This window comes from Pipistrellus kuhlii, unplaced genomic scaffold, assembly GCF_014108245.1.
Source record: "Pipistrellus kuhlii isolate mPipKuh1 unplaced genomic scaffold, mPipKuh1.p scaffold_m20_p_5, whole genome shotgun sequence".
NCBI classification, from domain to species: Eukaryota; Metazoa; Chordata; class Mammalia; order Chiroptera; family Vespertilionidae; genus Pipistrellus; species Pipistrellus kuhlii.
This window is the reverse complement of record NW_023425551.1, coordinates 30,259,090-30,280,938: the sequence shown is the minus strand read 5'-3', so window position 1 is coordinate 30,280,938 and position 21,849 is coordinate 30,259,090. Positions and strand designations below refer to the sequence as shown.

The 21,849-nt window shown below is 45.5% G+C and overlaps 2 protein-coding genes, 1 long non-coding RNA gene and 1 pseudogene across 7 annotated transcripts; 1 reads left to right on the top strand and 3 right to left on the bottom strand.

Annotated features, from left to right (window-relative positions):
- Positions 1 to 735: 735 nt before the first annotated feature.
- LOC118706264 lies at positions 736 to 868 on the bottom strand (annotated as a pseudogene).
- A 4,487-nt stretch (positions 869 to 5,355) lies between these two features.
- On the bottom strand, positions 5,356 to 6,172 carry LOC118705632 (28S ribosomal protein S33, mitochondrial-like). Its single transcript, XM_036414607.2, has one exon. The coding sequence runs from the start codon at positions 6,147 to 6,149 to the stop codon at positions 5,694 to 5,696; it is 456 nt and encodes a 151-aa protein (XP_036270500.1). The 5' UTR covers positions 6,150 to 6,172; the 3' UTR covers positions 5,356 to 5,693.
- A 941-nt stretch (positions 6,173 to 7,113) lies between these two features.
- DDO (D-aspartate oxidase) lies at positions 7,114 to 19,962 on the bottom strand. 5 transcript variants are annotated; one of them, XM_045572832.1, is made up of 6 exons: positions 19,655 to 19,712; positions 18,772 to 18,845; positions 17,790 to 17,965; positions 15,227 to 15,335; positions 10,642 to 10,815; positions 7,114 to 8,363 (listed from the first exon to the last, which is right to left on the bottom strand). In XM_045572832.1, exons 3-6 carry the CDS (start codon positions 17,959 to 17,961, stop codon positions 7,796 to 7,798), a joined length of 1,023 nt encoding a protein of 340 aa, XP_045428788.1. In that variant the 5' UTR covers positions 17,962 to 17,965; positions 18,772 to 18,845; positions 19,655 to 19,712; the 3' UTR covers positions 7,114 to 7,795. The 5 variants fall into 5 exon arrangements, with proteins under 5 accessions (XP_045428788.1, XP_036270478.1, XP_036270480.1 ...); XM_036414585.2 differs by lacking the exon at positions 18,772 to 18,845 and having other exon boundaries at positions 19,655 to 19,962; XM_036414587.2 differs by lacking the exons at positions 10,642 to 10,815; positions 18,772 to 18,845 and having other exon boundaries at positions 19,655 to 19,962.
- On the top strand, positions 19,902 to 21,465 carry LOC118705636. Its single transcript, XR_004983748.1, has 3 exons — positions 19,902 to 19,996; positions 20,640 to 20,883; positions 21,394 to 21,465. It is a non-coding gene; the product is annotated as an uncharacterized LOC118705636 (long non-coding RNA).
- The last annotated feature ends 384 nt before the right edge of the window (positions 21,466 to 21,849 follow it).

Sequence of the window (21,849 nt, the reverse complement as noted above, 5' to 3'; positions counted from 1 at the left end):
TTCCGGTCAAGGGCATGTATCTTGGTTGCAGGCACATCCCCAGTGGGGGTGTGCAGGAGGCGGATGATCGATGTTTCTCTCTCATCGATGTTTCTGACTCTCTATCCCACTCCCTTCTTCTCTGTAAAAACTCAATAAAATATATTTTAAAAATTATTATATTAAGGAAAGAAAGGCAATGGGAACTGGAGAGTTTCAGATCATTCCCCCCGACCCAAAAAAAAAAAAAAAATGTTGTTTTTTTGTAGTAATTTCAGTAATCAGGATACTTTTTTAAGCTATAAGAATAAAATCTAAATATCATGGAACAAATTCAGCACTTAGTGACTTTCACTTTAAATCTCGTCCTTCCTTTTTCTGTCACTAACAGGGGACATTTATCTCCTCTACCATTATTATTATTACCCATTGTTAGGATAAACAAAGTCAACACTGCCCACCCAAGCGAAGCCTAGCACTCGTGTTGCTCAGGCAACAGTTTTTTCTCACAGCAGAGCTCGTTCCTGATTATATTATTAGTTTCTGGTCAAGATGTTGTTGAAACCAATGGTGTCCTTAGTAATTCGGATTATGTCCCTCAGTTAATAGAATTGAATTTTGCCCAATTTACATGGCAAAAACTCATGCTGTAAGAGAAATGCCTGCATTCATTTCCTGTCCCTGGGTTCCACTGCGGCATATTTTACCATAATTTTCCTTTCTCCTTGAGCACCTTTATTTTTATCTTTATTTTCTCAGGGGAGAGCGTGAACGCAGCCCCCACATTTGGGGAAACCACAGGGCTCAGCACATCCGGAATGCAATGGATAAGCCTCGCCCTGGGAACACCACCTTCGTGATCGTGGGATCTCCCCTGCCAGGTAAGTATCTCCTCGAGCACATTTAAATAAATTCTCTCCTTTCCACCAAAAACCCTGGTCTAAGGCACCTTAACAATAAGGGAATCCCTGTGATGGGAAAACATTTAAACCATTCACTAGACCAGGAGTCTGCAAACTGCAGGCCCAGTTCAACAAGCCTCATGCAACAAGCTCTCTTTTTGGCTTGCTGGTTGATTTTCCTTAAAAACTACAAAAACCTATCTACCTACTGCTAACATCTCAGTTCGCGTATAAGACGCTCGTGACCTGCATTCTCAGGCAGCTATCTAACCAGCAAGAAGGAGTAAGCATGAAGAAAATTTTCTTAGAATCGAAGCCGGTATGTCCCTTAACCCCACCCACCCCCAATCCAGGACTGTGCATTCCACTGGCATTAGCCTACTGGGACCACACAGGAGTGTGAGGCTGCCGTCTGGTCTTTTCCCTGCCTGTAAGGTCTCGGCAGCTCCCAGGTATGTTGTGCCTGGGATCTGGCTCCTAGTAGGAGAGGAACGAGATAAAAGACAAGAACATCCGTCCTGTGTCTGGAAACTACATTGGCCAGAAGGTCTTCTGGTGAGCTTGATGCCTTGTCTCAGCTCAGCCCTTCCCTCACTGGTCCCCGCATCCTGCTGTCCACCCAGCCCACCCAGGGCACTTTCCATATGTCTGGTCTCCCATGGTTTGCTTTTCTTTTGCACCCACTCAAATGTGGGTTAACTTCCTTGAACAAAAAAATCCCATTTGACTGTCTGGACCAGACAAGTCTTTAACCCTGGCTGTGCATGGGAATCACATGGAGAGCAAAACAAAACAAAAACCTGACCCCTGGACCCATCCTGAGACCAAGAGAATTGGCATCTCTTGAGCAGGGATAGCAGTAATATTTTTAAAAAGCTCCCCACCCCCTTGCCATGTCATTTTAATGAGGATCCAGGATGGAGACACCCTGATTCTGATTTTTTTTTACATCAGAATCATCTGGGGAGCTTTTTAAACATATATATTCCATGTATATGCATTGTAGAATTGTATACCTGAAACCTACATGATTTATTAAGCAATATCACCCCAATAAATTCCATAAAAATAAATAAGTAATATTGATTCCAGACCTAATAAATTAGTATCGGAGGAAGAGGTGGGACTGGAACTCTCTGCTTTTCTCTGCCTCTTTCTTACCTGACTTCCTCTGTGTAAACCCGAACAATGTGGATGGTCAGCCTCCATTTCCTGGTCTCCACAGCCTACCAATACTAGGAAACACGATCCTTTAGTACAAATCCCTAAGGATCTGACTGACTCAACTCTATTTATAAGTTGATACTTTTAGCTGAGCCTTCTCAAACCTTGACTTTCCATTGTCAAAAGCCAATGGACTCCATTCCCAGCTTCCCTAGAATCTCTGTGTGGGCCTGAGGCTGAATCCCGTGCAGTGAGACAGAAGCAAATGTGCTCCACGAGTCTTCTGGGAGGTTTCCTAGGGGGTGGGCGTGGGGGTGTGCTGGCTGGAGCTCCCACTGCCATCCTGGAGCCCTGAGCACAAGAGCCACATCCTTGGGAGAGCTGGATGTGCACAGCTGGGGTCACTGATCAAGTCCTGGCGACAGTCCTGGGCTGCCTACGTCCAGAGAGAAATACATGCCAACGATCTGGGGTTTGAAAGCGATAGTTTCCTATGATCCAATAGGCTGTGACCAGAGAGGCAGGACACAGAACATACCAGGTAGTGAATTTCCAGGTCTGAGCAGATTTAGGAAAAGGGGCCTGAACAGAGTAGGCACACTGTTTGGTGTTTCGCCACAATCCCTGAGTTCCCCCCACCCCCACTCCCCCGCCTTTTCTATAAAAGCTCTTACTGGGTTGACAGCTTGGGTCTGTATGGAAAAGAAATACTAGAATGCACGAAACATGTTGACATGGGCTGATATCACAGAACATGCACCAGGGCAAAACTACAATGCAAGAGAAACGGGCTCTGGGCGGCAGAATTGTGGGTAATGGTGGCTGCAGGCCAGGTCAGCAGGTGCCCTGAGCAGATGGGAGTCTGTTGTTCGGCTAATAATTGAAGAAACACTGGTTACATATTTTCTGGGATCTGGTTAGCTCATTTCCCTTAGCTGCTTAGGGCTATGATTTATAGGTGGCAAAGCCACTTGGGGTAATAAAGCCCCCAGGCCTCGTGGCAAACTGCTGAGATTTTTCAAGAAGAAAGGGACTGCTTGAACGTCTCAATTGGCTTTTCCTAAGTGAATGACACCCAGAGGAAACAGGTTTCCTATGTGTCACCATCATTCACAGCTTCAAGAAGAAAGATGAGAGGAATCAAGAAAAAATTGCTAAATCAAGAAAGAGGGGAAAGGGGGGGATGTTACATTCATTTCAAATACCTGACAATCATACCCTAGCTGGCTTGGCTCAGTGGATAGAGCGTTGGCTTGTGGACTGAAGGATCCTGGGTTCAATTCCAGGCAAATACCTGACATTCTTGAGAGTCCTGGACCAGGTTTCCCAGAACTAAAACTCCCAGTGGACACAGGTCCCATCATCATTTTTTCCCTCCTTTTCTATAAAAGCTCTTAATGGGTTGAGAAAAAATTGGTTTCAATAGCAACTGGTTTGAATGAGCCTGTTCCATAAAAGGAAGACCATATCATATATCATTTTTAAAAACAGCCTTCCTTCTATCGTGTTCTACTGGGCTATGGCCTTTCTGTGCAGCTTCTTTTCTTCCTAAGTGAATAAATCCTAAAAGTGTGTCCATAACCTCTGACTGCTGAAGAAGCTCCGTGCCTGCAACACCTGTGCCCTCACAGCTGCCGGTCGCAGGAGCGCGGGTCTGAGCTCAGGCACAATGCTAGACACTGTCAACACAGGGACTTAAGAAAGAAATCAGTTGTTTTCCATGTTCAGAAAAAACAAATAAACAATTTTTTAATGGTCTGTAATAGAAAACGGGAAAGAAAAAAAACCCAGCAAAGTAGTCCATTCTCAGGCCTTAGCACAGATCACCAGAGACTTCAGGAAATCTTTGTGGAATAAAAAAAGAGAAAAGAAAAGGCCAGCCAACTGAGAAAAGCAATGGCTATATTCAGAACTTGCTTTAGCAAAGGAGTCAGCAGCCATCACATCAAGGCAGGCAGAGGGGTTGGAAGCTTAATAGTGAAAAAAGGACCTGCAGGTGGGCCCTGAATGGAGGCTGCCACCTGGGAAGCTGTAGACAACTAACGAGAAGCAAGGCGTCCACTGTGACTGGTTAGAAGAGCATATTGAGCTTTCTCTGGTTGGTCCTACGTTAGAAATGGGACAAAAATTAGGGAACCTGTCAGTTATTAATCAAGTTCCTGGCTATTTGGGGCCAATTGTTTCAGAAATGATTGAGTAGCTTTCTGGATTATTACTAAAGACTAGAGGCCCGGTGCATGGGGATTGTGCATGGGGATTGCGCACTACAATTACTGTACATAGGAGGTGTGGGTGAGGGAGCGCCACTAATCTGGGGTCAGCCGAGGAGCGCACTGACCACCAGGGGGCAGCGCCTGCATTGAGCGTCTGCCCTCCTGGTGGTCAGTGTGCGACATAGCAACTGGTCAACTGGGTCATTCTGGTCATTCCACTGTTCAGTTGCTGGGCTTTTATTATAGCAACCTGGCTTCCTCCAAATGTGACCTATATCAGGCTGACTCCTGGGGCCGACTATTATAAATAAGGGTCTGGTTTACTGGACAGGCTGCTGCAAGTTGTGGGTCAGTGTTCTATTTTTACATATGGTCTGGCCATGGCCCATTTGAAAATTGCCTCTCATCTTTCAGACAAAGACAGATAGCTGTCTACAGGCAGTGAGGAGATTCTGGCATTTCTAGAGACCCACTTAGGGAGACAGCTAAGCCCTATTGGCCACCTTGCCCAGAAGTACCTATGACGTCCCTGCTTTTGTGAGCACATCCCCAGGACCATGCCCCGAAAAGGCAAGGCAGGAAGGGAAGGATAGTGGTATTGAGCAAAAACCGACATTACAGCCCACCCACCTCCAAAGATTCTAATATAATAGAGTAGGGCTGGGCATCAGTATTTTTCCAAAACTTCCTAAATGGTTCTAATGTGCAGCCCGGTTGGCAGATAGTGATCGAAACCTTTGAGCACTACTGGGGGCACATCCTTAGCCACGAACACAGGGCTGCAGCCATGGTCACTTCCTCAGGAAGCCTCTGATCTTTCAGTCTGGTAATGCTGGGCGTTAGAAATACAAAATCCAGAGGGAAACTAAACTCTGAGAGTAGTGAGTAGACAGTGTCAGAGAGTGTGAGCCTGCCTGCACTACATGAAGATGCCACATTTATTGAAACTGGGGTATAAGCAACAAATTCAAAACACTTCAAACCACCATGCAAGTGACAGAAAGATGACCTGTGCTGGGCTTCATTTATATATATATATATATATATATATATATATATATATATATATATATATATATATATATATATTTAAAAATGTTTTTATTGGTTTTTAGAGAAAGGAAAGGAGAGGGAGAGAAACATGAGAGAACAACATTATTAATCTGCTGCCTCCTGCATGCCCTCCACTGGGGATTGAGCCTACCCCCAGGAATCCAATCAATGACTTCTCGGCTCCTGGGTCAATGCTCAACCACTGAGCCACACTGGCTGGATTGCATTCATTTCTTTAAGGAATGAGGTAAACCTCAGATTACAAAACCAAGGCCAAAATAACTTTGCAGAATTAGAATGTGTTCAAGAAACCAGTCACACTTTAACTGGATCAGACTTCAACATGGAGCATTTGTGTTCCTCTTAGCTTAGGAAGCTACAGTCATCCAACATAGGGAAAGAGAATAAATACTCTTGCTTCTGCTCTCAGTTGCAGAGGAGGACGTTTCTCTCTGCACTGAAAAACACTATTTCTTTTTCCTGCTCTTTTTCCCTCTCCTTTCCTTGGTTTCCCCTTTCCACGAAGTTTCTTCAGACGTCTCTGCTCATCCATGAAGTCCTGATGCTCGTCTCTGTAGAGGCCATAGAAACGCAGTATCCCCATGAGCGCAAAATAAGTGTTGTGATTTGCATACCAGTCATATGTCTCCTTCCTCTTGGCCAAAGGCTGCTCACTAAACAGCTTCACCACTTTCATGGACTTGGAATCAGTAGGCCTGGCAACTTCACCAAATAGCCGGGCACTCAGACGAGTCATGCGCAAGGCATATTCTGAAAGGGAAGACATTTCTGGGGCAGCAAGGAGGAAAAGTCCCGAGTGGTGGCCTTCCTCTCCCATGCGCCCTTCTACCGGAAGGCCCCTGGGCTTCATTTTTATTTTTATTTCTTACCTTTAAACTTTGTTTCCCCTTCTTTAAAATGCCATTTTGTCATAACATTATTTCTCACAGATTTCAGGTAATGAGTGTGTGTGTTAGTGTGTCTGTATGTGTTTCATCTAAGTTTGTACCTGACACAGAATTCATAACAACAGGCCGTGGGGGGCATATACCCTCAAAATAATCATATATTTGCTCAATTTACCAGGTATCCATTTTTTATTTCCAGTTATTTCTAAATTTCAGATTTACCAATGTATCTGAATTTAATACAATACCACCCCCTGGTGGAAATCTATGGAAAAGAACCCATACTCGAATGTTTTCTCCACCATCCCAGCCCCTGCGCCAACCCCTCTCCCAGACACCTTCTTTCTTTCTCCCAGAATAATTTTTTCTTCAAACAAAGTCAGATGCCTATGGATGAGGACAGTGTGGGGTGTAAGGGAAGAGGGTGGGGTAGGAACCTAGTGGAGGGGAGCTATGGAGGGGAAAAAGAGGAACAATTGTAATAATCTGAACAATAAAGATTTGTTAAATTAAAAAAATAATAATAAAAAGTCAGATGCAAAAGCTCAGTGAACAGAACGGCAAAAATAAAACCGTACTGGGGGCTTTCTCTTTCCCACATTCTCATTGCCAACCCCACATCTCCCTCAGAGTGAAAATAGAATTCATCTCTACACAGTCGCCATCTTCCCCTGAAATTAAAATCACCTCTGTTTCTCTCAAGCTTCCTTATCTCAACGAAGAGCATCTCCTTTGCCATTCACTCAAACCAAACCCTCCTGAGAACTCATAAAACACATGAACAGATTAAAGGCTCTGAGCAGGCTCACATCAAGAAACCAGTTAGATATATTTAATTCCCAAATTCATTTTATCATGAGGCACATCCCCCTCCTCCCCAGTACATTTTTTAAAAAATCCTGTGAAAAGCACTGGGTATATTTCATTCAGAACGATTGTTCCATCTTAATTAGCAACTTAGCTCTTTGGCTGCACATGCTATTCAGTCTTCAGAAATGCTTGGGCACAGTCCACCATACAACAAGCCGGCTCTCAATTGCCTGTGGTGATGCAAAGTATGGACCTTAGGGAACTGAGCCCAGACAGCTATGTAATTGATGCCACCGTGTCTTCTACCAGGAATTCTTCTAGCAGGAGTCATTCATTAACTGTAATAAACTTATATCACATGATCGTATGATTTTATTTACAAGGACTTTAATCTCATTCGACTACAACCAGTGAGCATCATGGGCAGCCAGTGAGCTCAGTGATTTCCATGCCTTATCTCCTCCTGTAGATTTATGAGCCAAATATGTTGAAATCCCTACAGAAATCCCCATGCAAATTAGCATAGATTCTTGGACACTAGGTCTAAAAGTCATCTTTTTTTTTTTAATCAAAATCTTTATTTTTAGTAGAAATAGAGCTCTATGTTCCATGTGATTAGTAATAGATGTAAATCTAGTACCAGAATAGCATTAGATTAGATTAGCATAGTCCTAAACCTACTCATACACATTGTATCGTTTTTAATTAACAGAAATTGTATTTTGATCAATAGTCTCCTGGGCCATTTGCTGTCATTTCTTGGCACTTATATCTTTGGCTTGGGAGCGGGGGTCCTGAGGGCTTGAACACACTCGTTCAGCAGCCTGGCGGCCTCCAGAGCTGTCCCCCAGTGCATGGAGAAGCCCCCGCTCCCGTGGCCATAGTGGTGGACCACAGGCAGCCTCCGGCCATCCCGGGCCAGGAGCTCCTTCTGCAGCCGAACCCCTGCTCTGTAGGGCCTCAAGCCCACCGTCTCCTTGATGTCCCAGGCTCCGTGGAGGGAGGGCTCCAGAGCACAGCATCGGGAAAGAATGTCTCTGCTAATTTCTGCATCTGGGGTCAAGTTCCAGTCTCCACTTTGCCTGCTTCCACCCAGGATTACGTTGGATACACCGGGGAAAATGTACGTCAGCCCACTCCCATCCCGGATAAAGTGCTTCACCCAGGGAGCCTGCACTTTAAGCAGCTGGCCCTTCACGGGGTAGATCTCCAAGTCTCCCACAAGCTGTCTGCTTCCAAGGCCTGTACAGTTGACCACGATGTCGAAGGACGGCTGAAGCTCCCACAGGTCTTCTATTCGCCGGGTGAGTGTCACGGCCCCGCTCTCTTTTACCCTGGGGAGATCGAGAGAGCGGGAGGTGAGCCTTGGCAACTTCCTGCTCAACCCTCCACAGGCAGTGATGGACAGGAACATGGACACAAACTCCTCAAGAGCTTCCACGGCCCAAGCCAGCCGAATTCTAGCCACCAATTGCTTCATAACTGGGGATTCCAAGAGTGGAACCCAAATAAAAACCTATTTCAAAAATTCAAAGCCAAGTAAATTATATACAGGGCGGGGGCAAAAGTAGGCTTACAATTGTTCATATGGAAAGTAACACAATACTTAATAAATAATAATACATGGATAAACTCTGTTTCAAGTACTCACAGATACAAATTCTGTCCTTTGTCCTTTTTGTATTTATTATTATTATTATTATTATTATTATCATTATTATTATTGATTTCTAAGAAGAAGGGAGAAAGAGAGAGAGAGAGAAACATCAACGATGCTAGAGAATCATTGATGGCTTCCTCCTGCACACTCACTACTGGGGATCAAAGCCACAACCTGGGCATGTGCCCTGACCAGAATGGAGCCATGACGCTCAACCATTGAGGCATATTAGCCAGGCTGTCCTTTCTATTATATGTGCAGTAGAGTTTCTATATCATTCTAGATGCCAAATAAATACCAAATTAATCTGGGTATGTGAAATCCCCACATATTTCTTGTTTGTGTCTTTTATTTAGCCTTGGACATTTTTGTCTTGCATGTTCCTTTGTATTCGTCTCCCTAATTGGATGGCTGGGACAGGGCTGGCACACTCCCTCTTATGTCTACCACAGGGATGCTAGCAAGAGAGGGCTAATATTTAGACATTCTGTTCTGTGTTCCAACCATTCCAATTAGAACTCAAAATTATCCTCAGAGACATAAGAGAATTTACCAGCCTTGGAATTTGAGCAAATTAGCTAAACCCACTGCACTTGTCTTCTCAGCTATAACCTAGAGACAAGAGTGCTGAGCTCTCATTGTGTTTTTTTTTTTAATGACAATTATGTAAGAATGCAACAAATGTAAATGTCCTTCTTTTCCATTTCAAGGGTACCTTGTTGGCTGAGCTACTGATGAAAGCTCATCATCCACCCGGGAACTTCTTAAATTATCATAGAGCACAGGGTGTTGGAAAGCCCTGTCAGGCTTGCTGTGCTGGGTCCCTCCCAACCCTCATGCCTCACAAGAAAACTCACTGAGTGTGCCCAGGGATCAGTCATCCTGGTGCAGTTGTGATGTGTCCACAGTGTGATACTCAGTCATTACTCTAGAGCCATGGCCCATGTGTTAAGACGGCACAAAAATGTAGGCGGAAACTGTACCTGGAAGCCAGATGCTAAACTAGGTAATCAGGCACCTACATGGCTGCCTTACCTTCATATGAAGTAGTTATTCTGGAGGTTTTGAGTGACATGGCTAGGGGTATAAGAAGCTTGGTGACTTTGTTCTTGGAGCTTCCTGCAACTGTCCTCACCCTGGGCAGGGAGGATACCATTGCCCCAACCACCCAGGAGGAAATGGGGGGAAGAGTGGGAGGGTTCAAGAAGCTGTGCTCACTAAATAGCCCCAGCCCAAGTCCTCTGATCATCACCCTAAGATCCAAGTGTCCATTTTCATTAAGCCTAGAATCCAGGCTGCGTGAGAGAGGAACCCTAGTGGGAACAGGAAGTCCTGAAAACCAAGCCAGAATGCAAGTTGAAGGTATCTGAGGCTAACCTTGGTGAGGAAGGAATTACCTAATTTAGATAAGCCCTCAGTGTTAGAGTTCTTATTTATAACAAAAGAAAACAATGAAGCTATTTTCTTTATCACCAATGAGAAAAATACTCAAAAATAATTTATAATAAGCATAGGATTCTCCCATTCAAAGAACGAGAGTAAATCATCTAATTTTATATAACTGGAAGCATGTTTTCCAAACTCCATTGCACAGGCCAGGAGACCAAGATACTATTTCAATAAGTTTGTTTTACTGGTGTGTGGTGGTGGTGGTGGTGGTGGTGGTGGAGGTGGTGGTGGTGGTGGCAAACCAACTTGTGTATCAAGATGCACACTACAAGTTACAGTAGATGGGCATGTTATTCATTAAAAAGCATGGTGTGATTTGCTCCTGTGACTCAAGCACTGTCTTCAAATTGTTTTCAAAGCCTCGGCCATCTGTGATCAACAAAACACTGTGCAAGAGCTCTGAGGGACCACAGAGAATTTTCAGTATATATTTAATGAGTAACTAAGAAGTTACTTATGGCTATGACAGATTAAGGAAGCAGCAAAGAGCCATGTACACTGACCTTTTCTCCAGCCATGGGAGGTAGGCAGAACCTTCCAGTTTCAGCGTTGTAAAAGCATGACCAAACACATGTTGGGGGAATTTCTTCAGCTCAGCCTCTGTCATCTTTCGAAATCCCAGAACCACATCAGCCCAGAATGGCACTTCAGTAGAAATGCTCCGATATACCTGCCAACTGAAGTATATTAGGAGAATAAATTTCCTGAAATTTTGTGAAATAACACATTTCTTGTGAGCCCCATATGACATTCTCTAAAGCAATGAAAAAAATCACACTTTCTGCACATGAGCAAAAGATCTACCTATTCTTCCATTCTCTTCGGTTCAGATACCTCAGCAGATAAATTTAAAATGTTCATGAGTGAAGGGAATAAGACATTTAAAAGGTAGTTTGTCTTTTAAAGATTGGATTTAATTCTTTCTTTCTTTTTTCTCCCAAAAAGCTCTTGCCCAGATTTTCTTACTTATTTATGACAATGAGTATTAGAGGAAAGGTTTTCCTGTTTTGCATAATGCTTGACATAAATTATAAGCAAACCATCAAAAGTTTAAAGGTTGGCCTCATTCTTGAACAAAATATCTAAATTGGAATGAGCAATGGTGAGAGTCCAGGAGGCTGGGGTGCAAATTATGACCTAAGTTGTAGGTCATTCGACAAGCTCTCAATAAAAGAATCTGATTTGTCCAGAGAAGTCCTGTTACCATGAAGTCATGGTTGGGGTGAATGAGGCTGAAGTGATATTGATTGACAACAAGAAGCCTGTAATAATCCTACCAATAGCTGTGAGGCATATGTTGAATTTACAAGTGTTTTCATCAATATGAATAAATGTTGTAAATCATGGCTGCTCTAAAATAGCCAGGAAAATAATTTGAGTGCTGTACCTAGTTGCTAATGATGTAATTCATAACTAAGTAGTTTGCTTCGGGGCTTGTGCTGCAAGCTCTCTCTGGGCTAGACTGCCCTCTTCCGTAGCTTCACCATCATCTGTGGGCCAAACACTCAGCAGGCTGCATCTCCAGCCCTTTCTCTCTCAGGAGTTCCCAGACCAGATCCACACCCCCCATGTTTCCTACTCCCCACTGAATGTCTATCTCATATCTCACACAATGACCACACAACACGCACACACACACACACACACACACACACACACACACACATTTCCCCTACTCCTTTCCCCAATCTTATCCAACTCAGAAAGCAGAATTCCATTCACACAAGTGCTATGCCAGAAATCCAAAAATCACCCTTTACTCTCTCAACCCCTGCATGCCATCAACTACCAGATCCCGTCAAATATCTTAAGCCCTGGCCTGGTGACTCAGTTGGTTGGATGTCATCCCGTACATCAAAAGACTGGGTTCAATTCCCAGTTAGGGCACATACCCAGGTAAGTTAGGGGTTAGATCTCTGGTCAGGGTGGCTACAGGTGGCAACTGATGGATGTTCCTCTCTCAAGTTGATGTTTCTTTTTCTTCTCTCTCTCTTCCTTCCTCTCTCAGGTGGGAATTAAAATAATAATAGCTGGTCTGGCTCAGTGAATAGAGTGTCGGCCTGAGAAATGACAGGTCCTAGGTTTGATTCCAATCAGGGGCACGTGCCTGGATTGTGGGCTCAATCCCAACTGTGGGGCATGTAGGAGACAGCCGATCCATGATTCTCTCTCATCATGGATGTTTCTATCTCTCTCCCCCTCTTCCTTCCTCTCTGAAATCAGTAAAAATATTTTTAGCCGAGACTGGTTTGGCTCAGTGGAGAGAGCATCGGCTTGCGGACTGAAAGGTCCTGGATTCAATTCCGGTCAAGGGCATGTACCTTGGTTGCAGGCACATCCCCAGTAGGGGTGGTGCAAGAGGCAGCTGATCAATGATTCTCTCTCACTGATGTTTCTAACTCTCTATCCATCTCTCTTCCTCTCTGTAAAAAATCAATAAAAATAAATAAAATAAAATAAAAAAGATGGATCCTATCTTCTAAAACAAAAAACAAAAAAACAAAAAAACCACAACTATTAAAAATATATTTTTTAAATAATAATAAATCTCCTCTTAAGCATTTCTTAATTCATCTACTCTTTATCCCCACCATCAACAGCTAATCTATCCTACCATCATCTTGCATTTCACAAATCTGTCTTCCACACTGCAGACAGAATAGTTTTGAAATGTAAATATGATCAGTTACTTCTCTGTGTAAAATCCTTCAATGGCTTCCCATTACGTTGAAATTTTTCAACCCCTCCAACACACCACAGTCACCCCAGACGCAGGTCTATGCATGTGCTCTTCTCCCTCCCCAGAATGCTGCCTCCTCTGTCCTTGACCCTGTCTCTGCCTCCTTCACCTCTACACATCACCAGTCTAACCTACCCCCATCTGGATGGTCTGCACTAACACATCACTTTTTTCCTAGTGGCTTCTCATAAAATCCCAGAACAAGTTCATTCTCCAGATAACTGCTTTCGTAATTGGCGTCTCATTTGTTACTCATTAAATTTAGGACATTATCCACATGCCATAAGCTGCCTGAGGTCAGGACCATGTCTGTCCTTCTTAAAAGTTCACTCCATACATGTTTATTGAGCATCTGCTATATGCCAAGCAGTCAGTATTACGTTGCCCAGTTTTATATCCCTGATACCTAGGATAGTACCTGACACCGATGAATGCTGAAAACTTGTTCTGAAGGAATGAACAGATTAATAAAGTGACATACTTAAGCCAAAGATGCACAGGACATTGTGCCCTGGTCTTAGCTTGTGTCGTCCAAATCCTTTTTGGAAGCAAGTAGAATAAAAATCATTCATGTGAGGGAAAATAAAGAGCTCTCTTTCAGAATAGCTTAAAGTGCCTTCTTTATAATAACCTCAGCGATGGCAAAGTCTTACTCTTGAAAAGATAATTAAATTGTGGACACAGCTGTTTTTTAAAAATTATGTAGAGCCAAAGTTTGTGACTTAGACTGGACCACATTGGTTTTGACAAAAATGAAGGGTGGTCATCTATTAATGAGAACCATGTTTCTACATGGCTCATCCTCTGGTTTTGAAGACAGTGATAGAACCGTCTATCTTTGGAAGGTAGAGAAGCAAAAGTTGCTCCTTTGGACAAAGACTTTGAGGAATTAGTGATGTCAATATATTTTGGTATTAGTGATGGTGAGGAAGGGCAAGAAAAGGAAAAGGATAGAAATCTGCCCGATGCAGGGGTGTTCCCCAGCAAAAAAAAAAAAAAAAAAAAATAGTCAGCAGACATCTCAAAAGAGGAGAGAGGACAGGGTGTTTGTTTGTTTGTTTGTTTTTGTTTGTTTGGGGGAGTTGTTTGTTTTGCTTTAGAAATAGCACAAAGGGGGCAGTGGATTTAAAAATTTAGCAAAAGGCAAACATCCCTCTGCTCTTTCAAAGGACATGACTGTGTTATAACACAGGATAACACAGATAACATATAGGTTATGTCATTAAGTTAAAAGTGATATAATTATTAGTGACCTCTATTTAAAACCATATAGAAAGACATTTCAACATTTTAAGTGCAAATTTGTGTTAGCAATGTTACATAGGATTTATTTTTAAACTCTTTTGTTCAATTGTGCATCTCCTGAAGTCAGATATGAAGAATCAATAGGAGTGGGCTAACCATTTCAGAAATATTTTTTCCCTAAGTGGCAAGTCACAAGGTAACTTTGGTGACCTACAAAATTTACATTTTTGGAATGTAGCATTTTCCGAGGACACGAAATATATAAGGTGTCCCTATGTTTTGGGTCTCTGCTCCCATTTGAGTGTCATGCCTGTTTGCTTTCCATCAGCCACATATCTTCACATAACCCACCTCACTGCTTACCTGACATACTTTTGCGGCCATAGTTGAAAATCACTGCATAACCTCCAAGGAAACTCAAAACAGTATTTGTTGAGAAACTGTAATGGATGTTCATTATTAAAAAGTCTAACACCATAATTTGCCTTTCTCGAGTTCTTTGGAGTAAAGCCTAAAATGTTCTTCTAGCCGAAACCTGTTTGGCTCAGTGGATAGAGCGTTGGTCTGTGGACTGAAGGGTCACAGGTTCGATTCCGTCAGAGGCATATGTCTTGGTTGCGGGCACATCCCTGGTGGGGGGTGTTCAGAAGGCAGCTGATTGACGATTCTCTCTCATCGATGTTTTTAGCTCTCTGTCCCTCTCTCTTCCTTTCTGTAAAAAATCAATAAAATATATTTTGAAAAATAAAAATAAAATAAAATGTTCTTCTAAATCCTCCCACATCCAGGTCAGCATTCTGCGCACAGCAGACACTCGATAATAATATATATTGAACTCTCAAGTCTGTTTAGATCACATGTGTCAAACACTAGGCCCTCGGGCCAAATCCGTCCCTCCAGGCCTTGCAATGTGGCCCGCACCACGCTGTCATCACTGCACTCCGCTGCGTTTCCATCACAATGACAGTTTATGACTGTTCAGTAAACCATTCGGCCCGCGATTTAGGCTGGATTTTAGATTTTGGCCCCTTCTCTGATTGAGTTCGACACCCCTAGTTTAGATCATTGTAAATTCTGAAATAACCTCAGCTCTCCTCTCTTACCCAGACACCAGATGAACGGCAGCCTCCCGGGCGTCTGCAGAATTGGCAATTGCCCACAGGTGGTCAAAGGTCTCTCTAAACCACTGCTTCTGCTTGTGGGTGGGTGTGTCTGTAATCAGGGAGAGAAGCAAGTGGAACAGAAAGGAAAATTATAATGACTCTGCTTCAGATAAGCTCCTTCTAGACAATGGGGGGGGGGGGGAATAAAGAGGCGAAGAGGAACATTTAGATCAAGTACCACACGGTGGAGGATTTATCAGCAACCAGAATTCTGAATGTGGACGCATGCTGTCAGCACCTGTTTATATAATGATAATATGCAAAGGGGGAACCAACCAATGAGGGGGAAACCTGGTAGGTGAGCCAGCTGGCAGGTGGTCTCGGGCAGAGGTCTTGAAGGGTCGGTCTGTAACCAACCTGAGCAGAAGTCAGTTCACGGTGAGGCATCCAGCTGGCCATGCAGTTACAACAAGAGGAGAAAGAATCCAGGGCCCCTTTCCTGGGGACGGAAAACTCGGTGGGTGACGAAGGGAGACCTGGGAGGCCCAGGTCAGCCAGGACAGAGACGGGAACGCACACCAATGGGAAGCTGGAGAGCTCACCCTCCAGCCACAAGGAAACACGCCCTGCACTGTGAAGGTGATGCCTCGGGAAGAGCTCCCTGCAGCCCCCACCAGGCTGTCGTGACCTCTCGCGCCACCCCATGAGCCACTGCCCGCTTAGAGCAGCAGTCAAAGGTCAGCAGGGCATGCAGGACCGCACCAGGCACCGCCCCTCTGTCAGAGTCCTGTGGACCAGCGCTCCCTATCCCCCAGGCAGCCCTGCCAGAGCCCAGGAGATGAGGCTGGGACACAGCTTCTAGAAGGGAGTCAGGCCTGTCCGGGAGGAAAGAAGTCAGGATGCAGTCCCCAAATAAGTGTCCAATGCAGGTACAGATAAATCTAACTGTGGGTAAAGTATTTGGCCCTCTGGTTCCTGTGGAAGGTTTGTAGGGGGAGTCAGGGCCAGGCCAGGGAGCAGTGGTTCGGAGGGGCTGCAGTGGGAGCAGCACAGAGGAGATGAGGGAACTGAGGCACAAAGGATGCTGGTCAGCTTTGTTTGGAGAGATGTCCCTGTGGTTCACAGTAGGGTGAGCATGCCCCTGGAGTCACCCTGCTCCCCGGACAAACCCCCAGGCCAATGAGATTGTTTCAGAAGCAGGGTTTCAAAACTTGTTAGGAGTGGACCTGTGCTATCTTTAAACATGTGCCCATTGTGTACTCAGCACTGTAGTCCAAAACTGAGGACTATGCCATTGGGGTAGAAATCGGGAAGAAATAAATAATAAACTCCAAAGAAAAATAAATTAGTTTATACCCAACAATCTAGGCCACTCTATGGACTGTCTTGAAATCCATTCCCTGTTCCCACCCAAAACCTGAGATCCACATGAAATCATCCCAAAAGAACTGCTCTCTACCCAGTTCAGCAGCGAATAGAGCAAGCCTGGTGGCCTTGTTCACGTTCTAGTGCTGCTAAAAAGAACCGGTGGCCCGAGCAGCAGTAATAACAGTAGCAACGAAGTATATAGCACTCGCTGTGTCCCAGGCACTGTTCTAAGTGCTTTACGTAAATTAATCCATTGAATTTTCACATGACCCTGAAAGGCCAATATGGTCCCCATATGGTGCTGACACTCATGAGCACAGAACATATTTACCACTGAGCCTCGTCGGGGCACATGTGGGAAGCAACCAATCGATGAGTCTCTCTCACATCAATATTTCTCTCTGTGCGTCTCTCTCACATTGATGTTTCTCTCTGGGTGTCTCTCCCCCTCCCTTCCACTCTCTCTAAAAAATAAAAAATCAATGGAAAAAACAAACAAACAAACAAACAAACAAAACATGTCCTCAGGTGAGGATTAACAAGCAAAAACAAACACAAACTCAGACTCAATGCATCTTTCAGCCTGAACACACACTGACTGGTTGCTCTATTCTGGCTTAGAAATGAGGATCTTGGTCCCATGACACACAGGCAGTTTCTGACTTGAGGGTCATTACTGGAATCCGTGGAAAGACTTAGAGTTGCTCATTGTGGTAGTCCTTAGTGATGTTCACCAAGTACCCTGCCTGTCCATCTCTGAGCCTTACAGAATGCACTTCCTGGTCTCCTCTCAGGGGTGAGAGCATGTGAGTGGTGCCAGCCCATGAGCTGTCATCACAAGTGATAAAAGTCACTTGGCAGAGCCTTTAATTGTGGAGGTGAGACCCCTTCCCACCAGAGCTCTCCCCAATACCCCCACGCACAGATACCGGTGACATTCAAACAGCAGCTGCTCCATCAGCTTAGGTCCCTGCAGATCCCTTGCTGATGCTCAACAAACATATACCACAAGCAAGAAATAAACCCTTGCTTCTTAAACTGCTAACGTTTGGAGGTTGCTCTCATCGTACAGCTTAACTGAGCTTTTGCTAACAGCTGAGCCAATAAGATGTTAAAAGCTCACGTGACACTCACATGCATCATCATTCTACCTGACATCTACCATGTCGGACAGAGCAACGAAGATGCCTCTCACCTGGGTAAACATGGGGAATGAGGATTCCAGCTGCCACATCGCTCGTTGTCTCCGGACTGAACTTGTCTGAAATGACTGTGATGGAGCATCCCGGGACCAGTTTGGAAATGCACAGAGCGGTGGAGAGCCCCATCACCCCTGCCCCCACCACGGCAACCCGGACTGGATCCATGGGCCTGCGAGGAAAGAAGGTGTGAGCTCCAAACCTCGTTTGAGGGATTAGTCCATCCAGTACAAAGTTTGGCCTGAGGTCCAAAACCTCTCACAGTAAGACCTTTCCTGCTGGCATTTCTCGTGGGGCAAGGAGAGCTCCCAGGAAGTTCTCTTCCCAGGAAGCACCGGGGTGGGTGTGGGCAGCAAGGGCTTGATGGGGTTTTAGACGTGAGCGCAAAACCATCCTGGAGCTGCCCTTGGAACATACAACAGTGATGTAGGTTTGCCTTTGAGGGGAGATTTCTACTCATTCTGCTCCCTTTCCTAAACTACTTGCCCTCTGGGTAAAACCTAGGAGAGGTGAGTGAAGTAAGCAAGGTAGATACAGCAGCAAATATAACATTTGACAGAAAGTTTGAACAACTGAACTCAGCGTCTCCTGTCTCCTCACCCCTTCCCTACCTCTCTCTGTCACTACTTTCCCAAGCCCCACACTCCCACCCTCACCCTCACCCTAGGCCTGAAACCCCGCCCTCTGAGAGCAGGCTTTTCTTAAGCTGGGGAGCAACCCATGGTCTCCTAGCCTGGACTCCCTCCTCTAGAAACCAAGCCATACGAATTCTGCACTAACTCCTCAGGGCGGTGAATAAGAGAGAGCCACAGAGTGTGTCTCATAAAGAGGGCTCTTTCCCAGAGCCTGTAGGGGAATACAGAAGCCTGGGCTGGGTGGGTGCCTGAGACCAGCACTCAGTGTGGGAACGAGAGGGTTGATGAGGGCTCACCACCCTCCCACCCCCTCGCCACTGAGCCCTGCTCCACTGTAGCTTACCTGCCTGTTGTGCCTTCCCTGCTTGTCTGTCCACTCTGTTTCTGCTCTCTGTCTCTGTAGGTCTCAGGCTCAAACTCCAGAGAGATAAAATACAATTGTTGATCATTGCCACCCCTATCAGATAATGTTTAGCAGCAGACCAGCTCATTGGGCTGAATCAACTTGTACATCTGCCCTTGGCACAGGGGCCCTTCTCTGTCTAATCAGCAGTAGCCAGCACACCGGGTCATGTGATATAAACCACGGCCATCTGCATGCACTGCACCTTCCTCGGGAGGGGGTGGGGCAGGTCCCTCTGCTGGGAACAGGGCCAGCTGGGTGGGGCTCAGCTGTCAGTAGGCTGTTCTGCTTCGGAAGCTGTCTGATACTGTAAAGTCCTCCCGTGGAGGTCTCTGTAAGTTATTTCTTGAGCTCTCTTGGCCATTCATTCATCTCATTGCTGCACAACGGGCTGGCTCACTAAGAAAGATCAGGATTGCCAGGGCAGAGGGCGGAGCAGGGGAGGGTCCTGGGCAAGGGGCAGACCAGCAGAGGGGCAAGCTTGAGGAGGGCAGCCCTGCACGCTGCCCCAGAGGTAGAAGGCAGCCACCTGTTCCCTTCCTGTCTCTCCTGCTTCCCTACAGCCTTCCTGCCCAGCAACTCTCCCAAAACGGTTCTCATAAGTTGAGAAGGAAAGTAATTGTGGCTGAGAATAACCAGCTGCCGGGGAGAGGAAGTGTGAATTGGCAAGGTGGGTACAGCCTGGCCCAGTGACCTGCGAGTCAGGTGCCCCTGTCCCTTTAAGACACACCCCAGGCTCCCTGCGTGTGTGTGTGTGTGTGTGTGTGTGTGTGTGTGTGTGTGTAGCATGAGCCCTGAGCACCAGCAGGGGGGATCCCAGTACCTGTCTCTGCAAAGGCGGCCTGGAACCACAGAAGGCTCTGCCACCAGCACTTGTTTTCCCAGTGAGTGGCTGGTCCAGTGCCCGGTGACGAAGGGAAAGCAAAACTGCTTCCCATTGGGGACATGACTAAGGACGTTCCCTCTAATCAGACTCTCCATTGGCCACCCGCCTGTGTCTCTCACTCATTTCCCGGGAGAAATGAGCCAGTGGCCTCCTCTTGTAAGTTGTGAAGCTGGGGCTCTGCCAGCCTGGAAGTGGGCCTACTCAGCCGTTCTCCTTTTTCTGGCTGACAAACCACCTCACCACTGGCCTGGGATTCTCAACGGCTGATCCGTGGGCGTGGTAACAACTGCCGAAGCTGTCCGGCTCCCAGCCAGTTCCTCCTGTGGCTGCCATCTCCCATAGGTTCCTGGCTCTGCTGGCTCTGCTGGGTCTGAGGGGGAGGGGGAGGGGGTATGAGGACAGAATAATGTTGTTGATCCGTTAGATGAATGTTTCCCAAACTTTTGACATATGTGTACCCCTTCTATAATTTTCATAGTGCTGAGTACCCCTCATACTCATGAGAACGTAGAATTAGGCGCAGCTAAGCACGGTGCAGTGCATATCCCCACCAAACTCCGGTGCAACGTGTACCCCCACCAAACTCTTCCCGTACCCCTGCGGGTATGTGTACCACACTTTGGGAAACACTGCTAGATGATGATTGCAGTTGGAAAAATTATTTAGGATAAAATCTAGGATAAAAAACTAAATGACCCTTGAGTCCACATATTCAAATATTTGCTGAGTGTCCACTGGGTGGCAGACTGTAAAATTACAGTCAACAAGTTATTTTACGGGAAAGCAGTTTGATGTACTGAAGTAATGATGATCATACTGTAACTAATGTGTAATTAGCTTGCACTGTCTGCTAGACACATGCATGACACCATTAACACACACACCCTGTGAGATGGGGACTGTGATTATCCCCAATTCACAGATGAGCACATCGAGGCTCCAAGAGAATAAGGAAGGGCCCAAGGTCTCTTAAATGGGAAAGCCCAGTCTGAATGTCAGGTTCCCAGGCTCAAGGTCTTCACCAAAGCACATCCAGAGGTGCCACACTGGAGATCTGTTTTACCTTGAGCGAGTCATCTCGCTTCCGAATTTCCTGTCTCCATTTGAAAACTGGACATGAACTAAGATTTCGCTTACAAGTTGTTGTGAGCATCTGCTGAGTTGAGGTGCGGATGGTAAAATTCTTGGTAAGGTGGTATATGTATTTCATTGAGCACCTACTATAAAACCAACCAACAAACATTTGCTGAGCACTCTGTTCAAGGCAGGTTGCAAGGATTTGGAGATACTCAAGGGTTCCTAAAATGGTGTTTTCTCCCTCAAGAAAGGAAGCAAAGCAGAATAAGACAGTCCTCTAAGAAGCAGAACTGTCCCTGTAGGCGCTGTGATAGCTCAGGAGGGAGGGAGGGAGGGAGCGTGGTGGACCCCCGTGGCCAGCCCAGGAGGGACAAAGAAGAAGAGGGTAGGAAGTGTTGGGAGGGAGGATGGTATGAGCCAAGTCAGAGGCAGGAAGTTCAGAGAGAGCTGAGGGGACAGGGGTGTGTGGGGGGTGGCTCCATGGGGATGTTTGTGTGAGTGGAGAAAGTTCCACAAGTCCGGTTAGGATGGAGGCTGTGTCCAAAAGGTGATGGGAGCCATGGGAAATACCTGAGACTCTCCTTCTTCTCCCGGCCCAGCTCTGGGCTCTGCTTGCCTCCGAAAGGAAGACAAGAAGAAAACATTTAGTAATGAAACCAAGAAAGCAAGCTTCCACTCTCTCTAAAAGCCAATGGGAAAATATCCTCTGGTGAGTATTTATTCAATTAAAAAAAAAAAAAAAAAAAAAAAAAAAAGCCGAAACCGGTTTGGCTCAGTGGATAGAGCATCGGTCTGAGGACTGAAAGATCCCAGGTTCGATTCCGGTCAAGGGCATGTACATTGGTTGCGGGCACATCCCCACTTGGGTATGTGCAGGAGACAGCTGGTCGATGTTTCTCTCTCATTGATGTTTCTAGCTCTCTGTCCCTCTTTCTCTCTCTCCCTCTCTGTAAAAAAAAAAAAAAATCAGTAAAATATAAAAAAGACTCACAGGTATAAAGAACAAACAGGGTTGCCAGATTGGAGGAGAATAGGGGGTCTGGGTGAAAAAGGAG

Coding starts and splice junctions, on each gene's coding strand:
- LOC118705632 (XM_036414607.2), bottom strand. CDS start 6,149: ATGGGAGAGGAAGGCCACCACTCGGGACTTTTCCTCCTTGCTGCCCCA.
- DDO (XM_036414585.2), bottom strand. CDS start 19,812: ATGGAGAGTCTGATTAGAGGGAACGTCCTTAGTCATGTCCCCAATGGG. Junction 15,336..17,789: donor CATTCCCCATGTTTACCCAG/GTGAGAGGCATC, acceptor CCCTGATTACAG/ACACACCCACCCACAAGCAG. Junction 8,364..10,641: donor CTCCCATGGCTGGAGAAAAG/GTCAGTGTACAT, acceptor CGATCTCCCCAG/GGTAAAAGAGAGCGGGGCCG.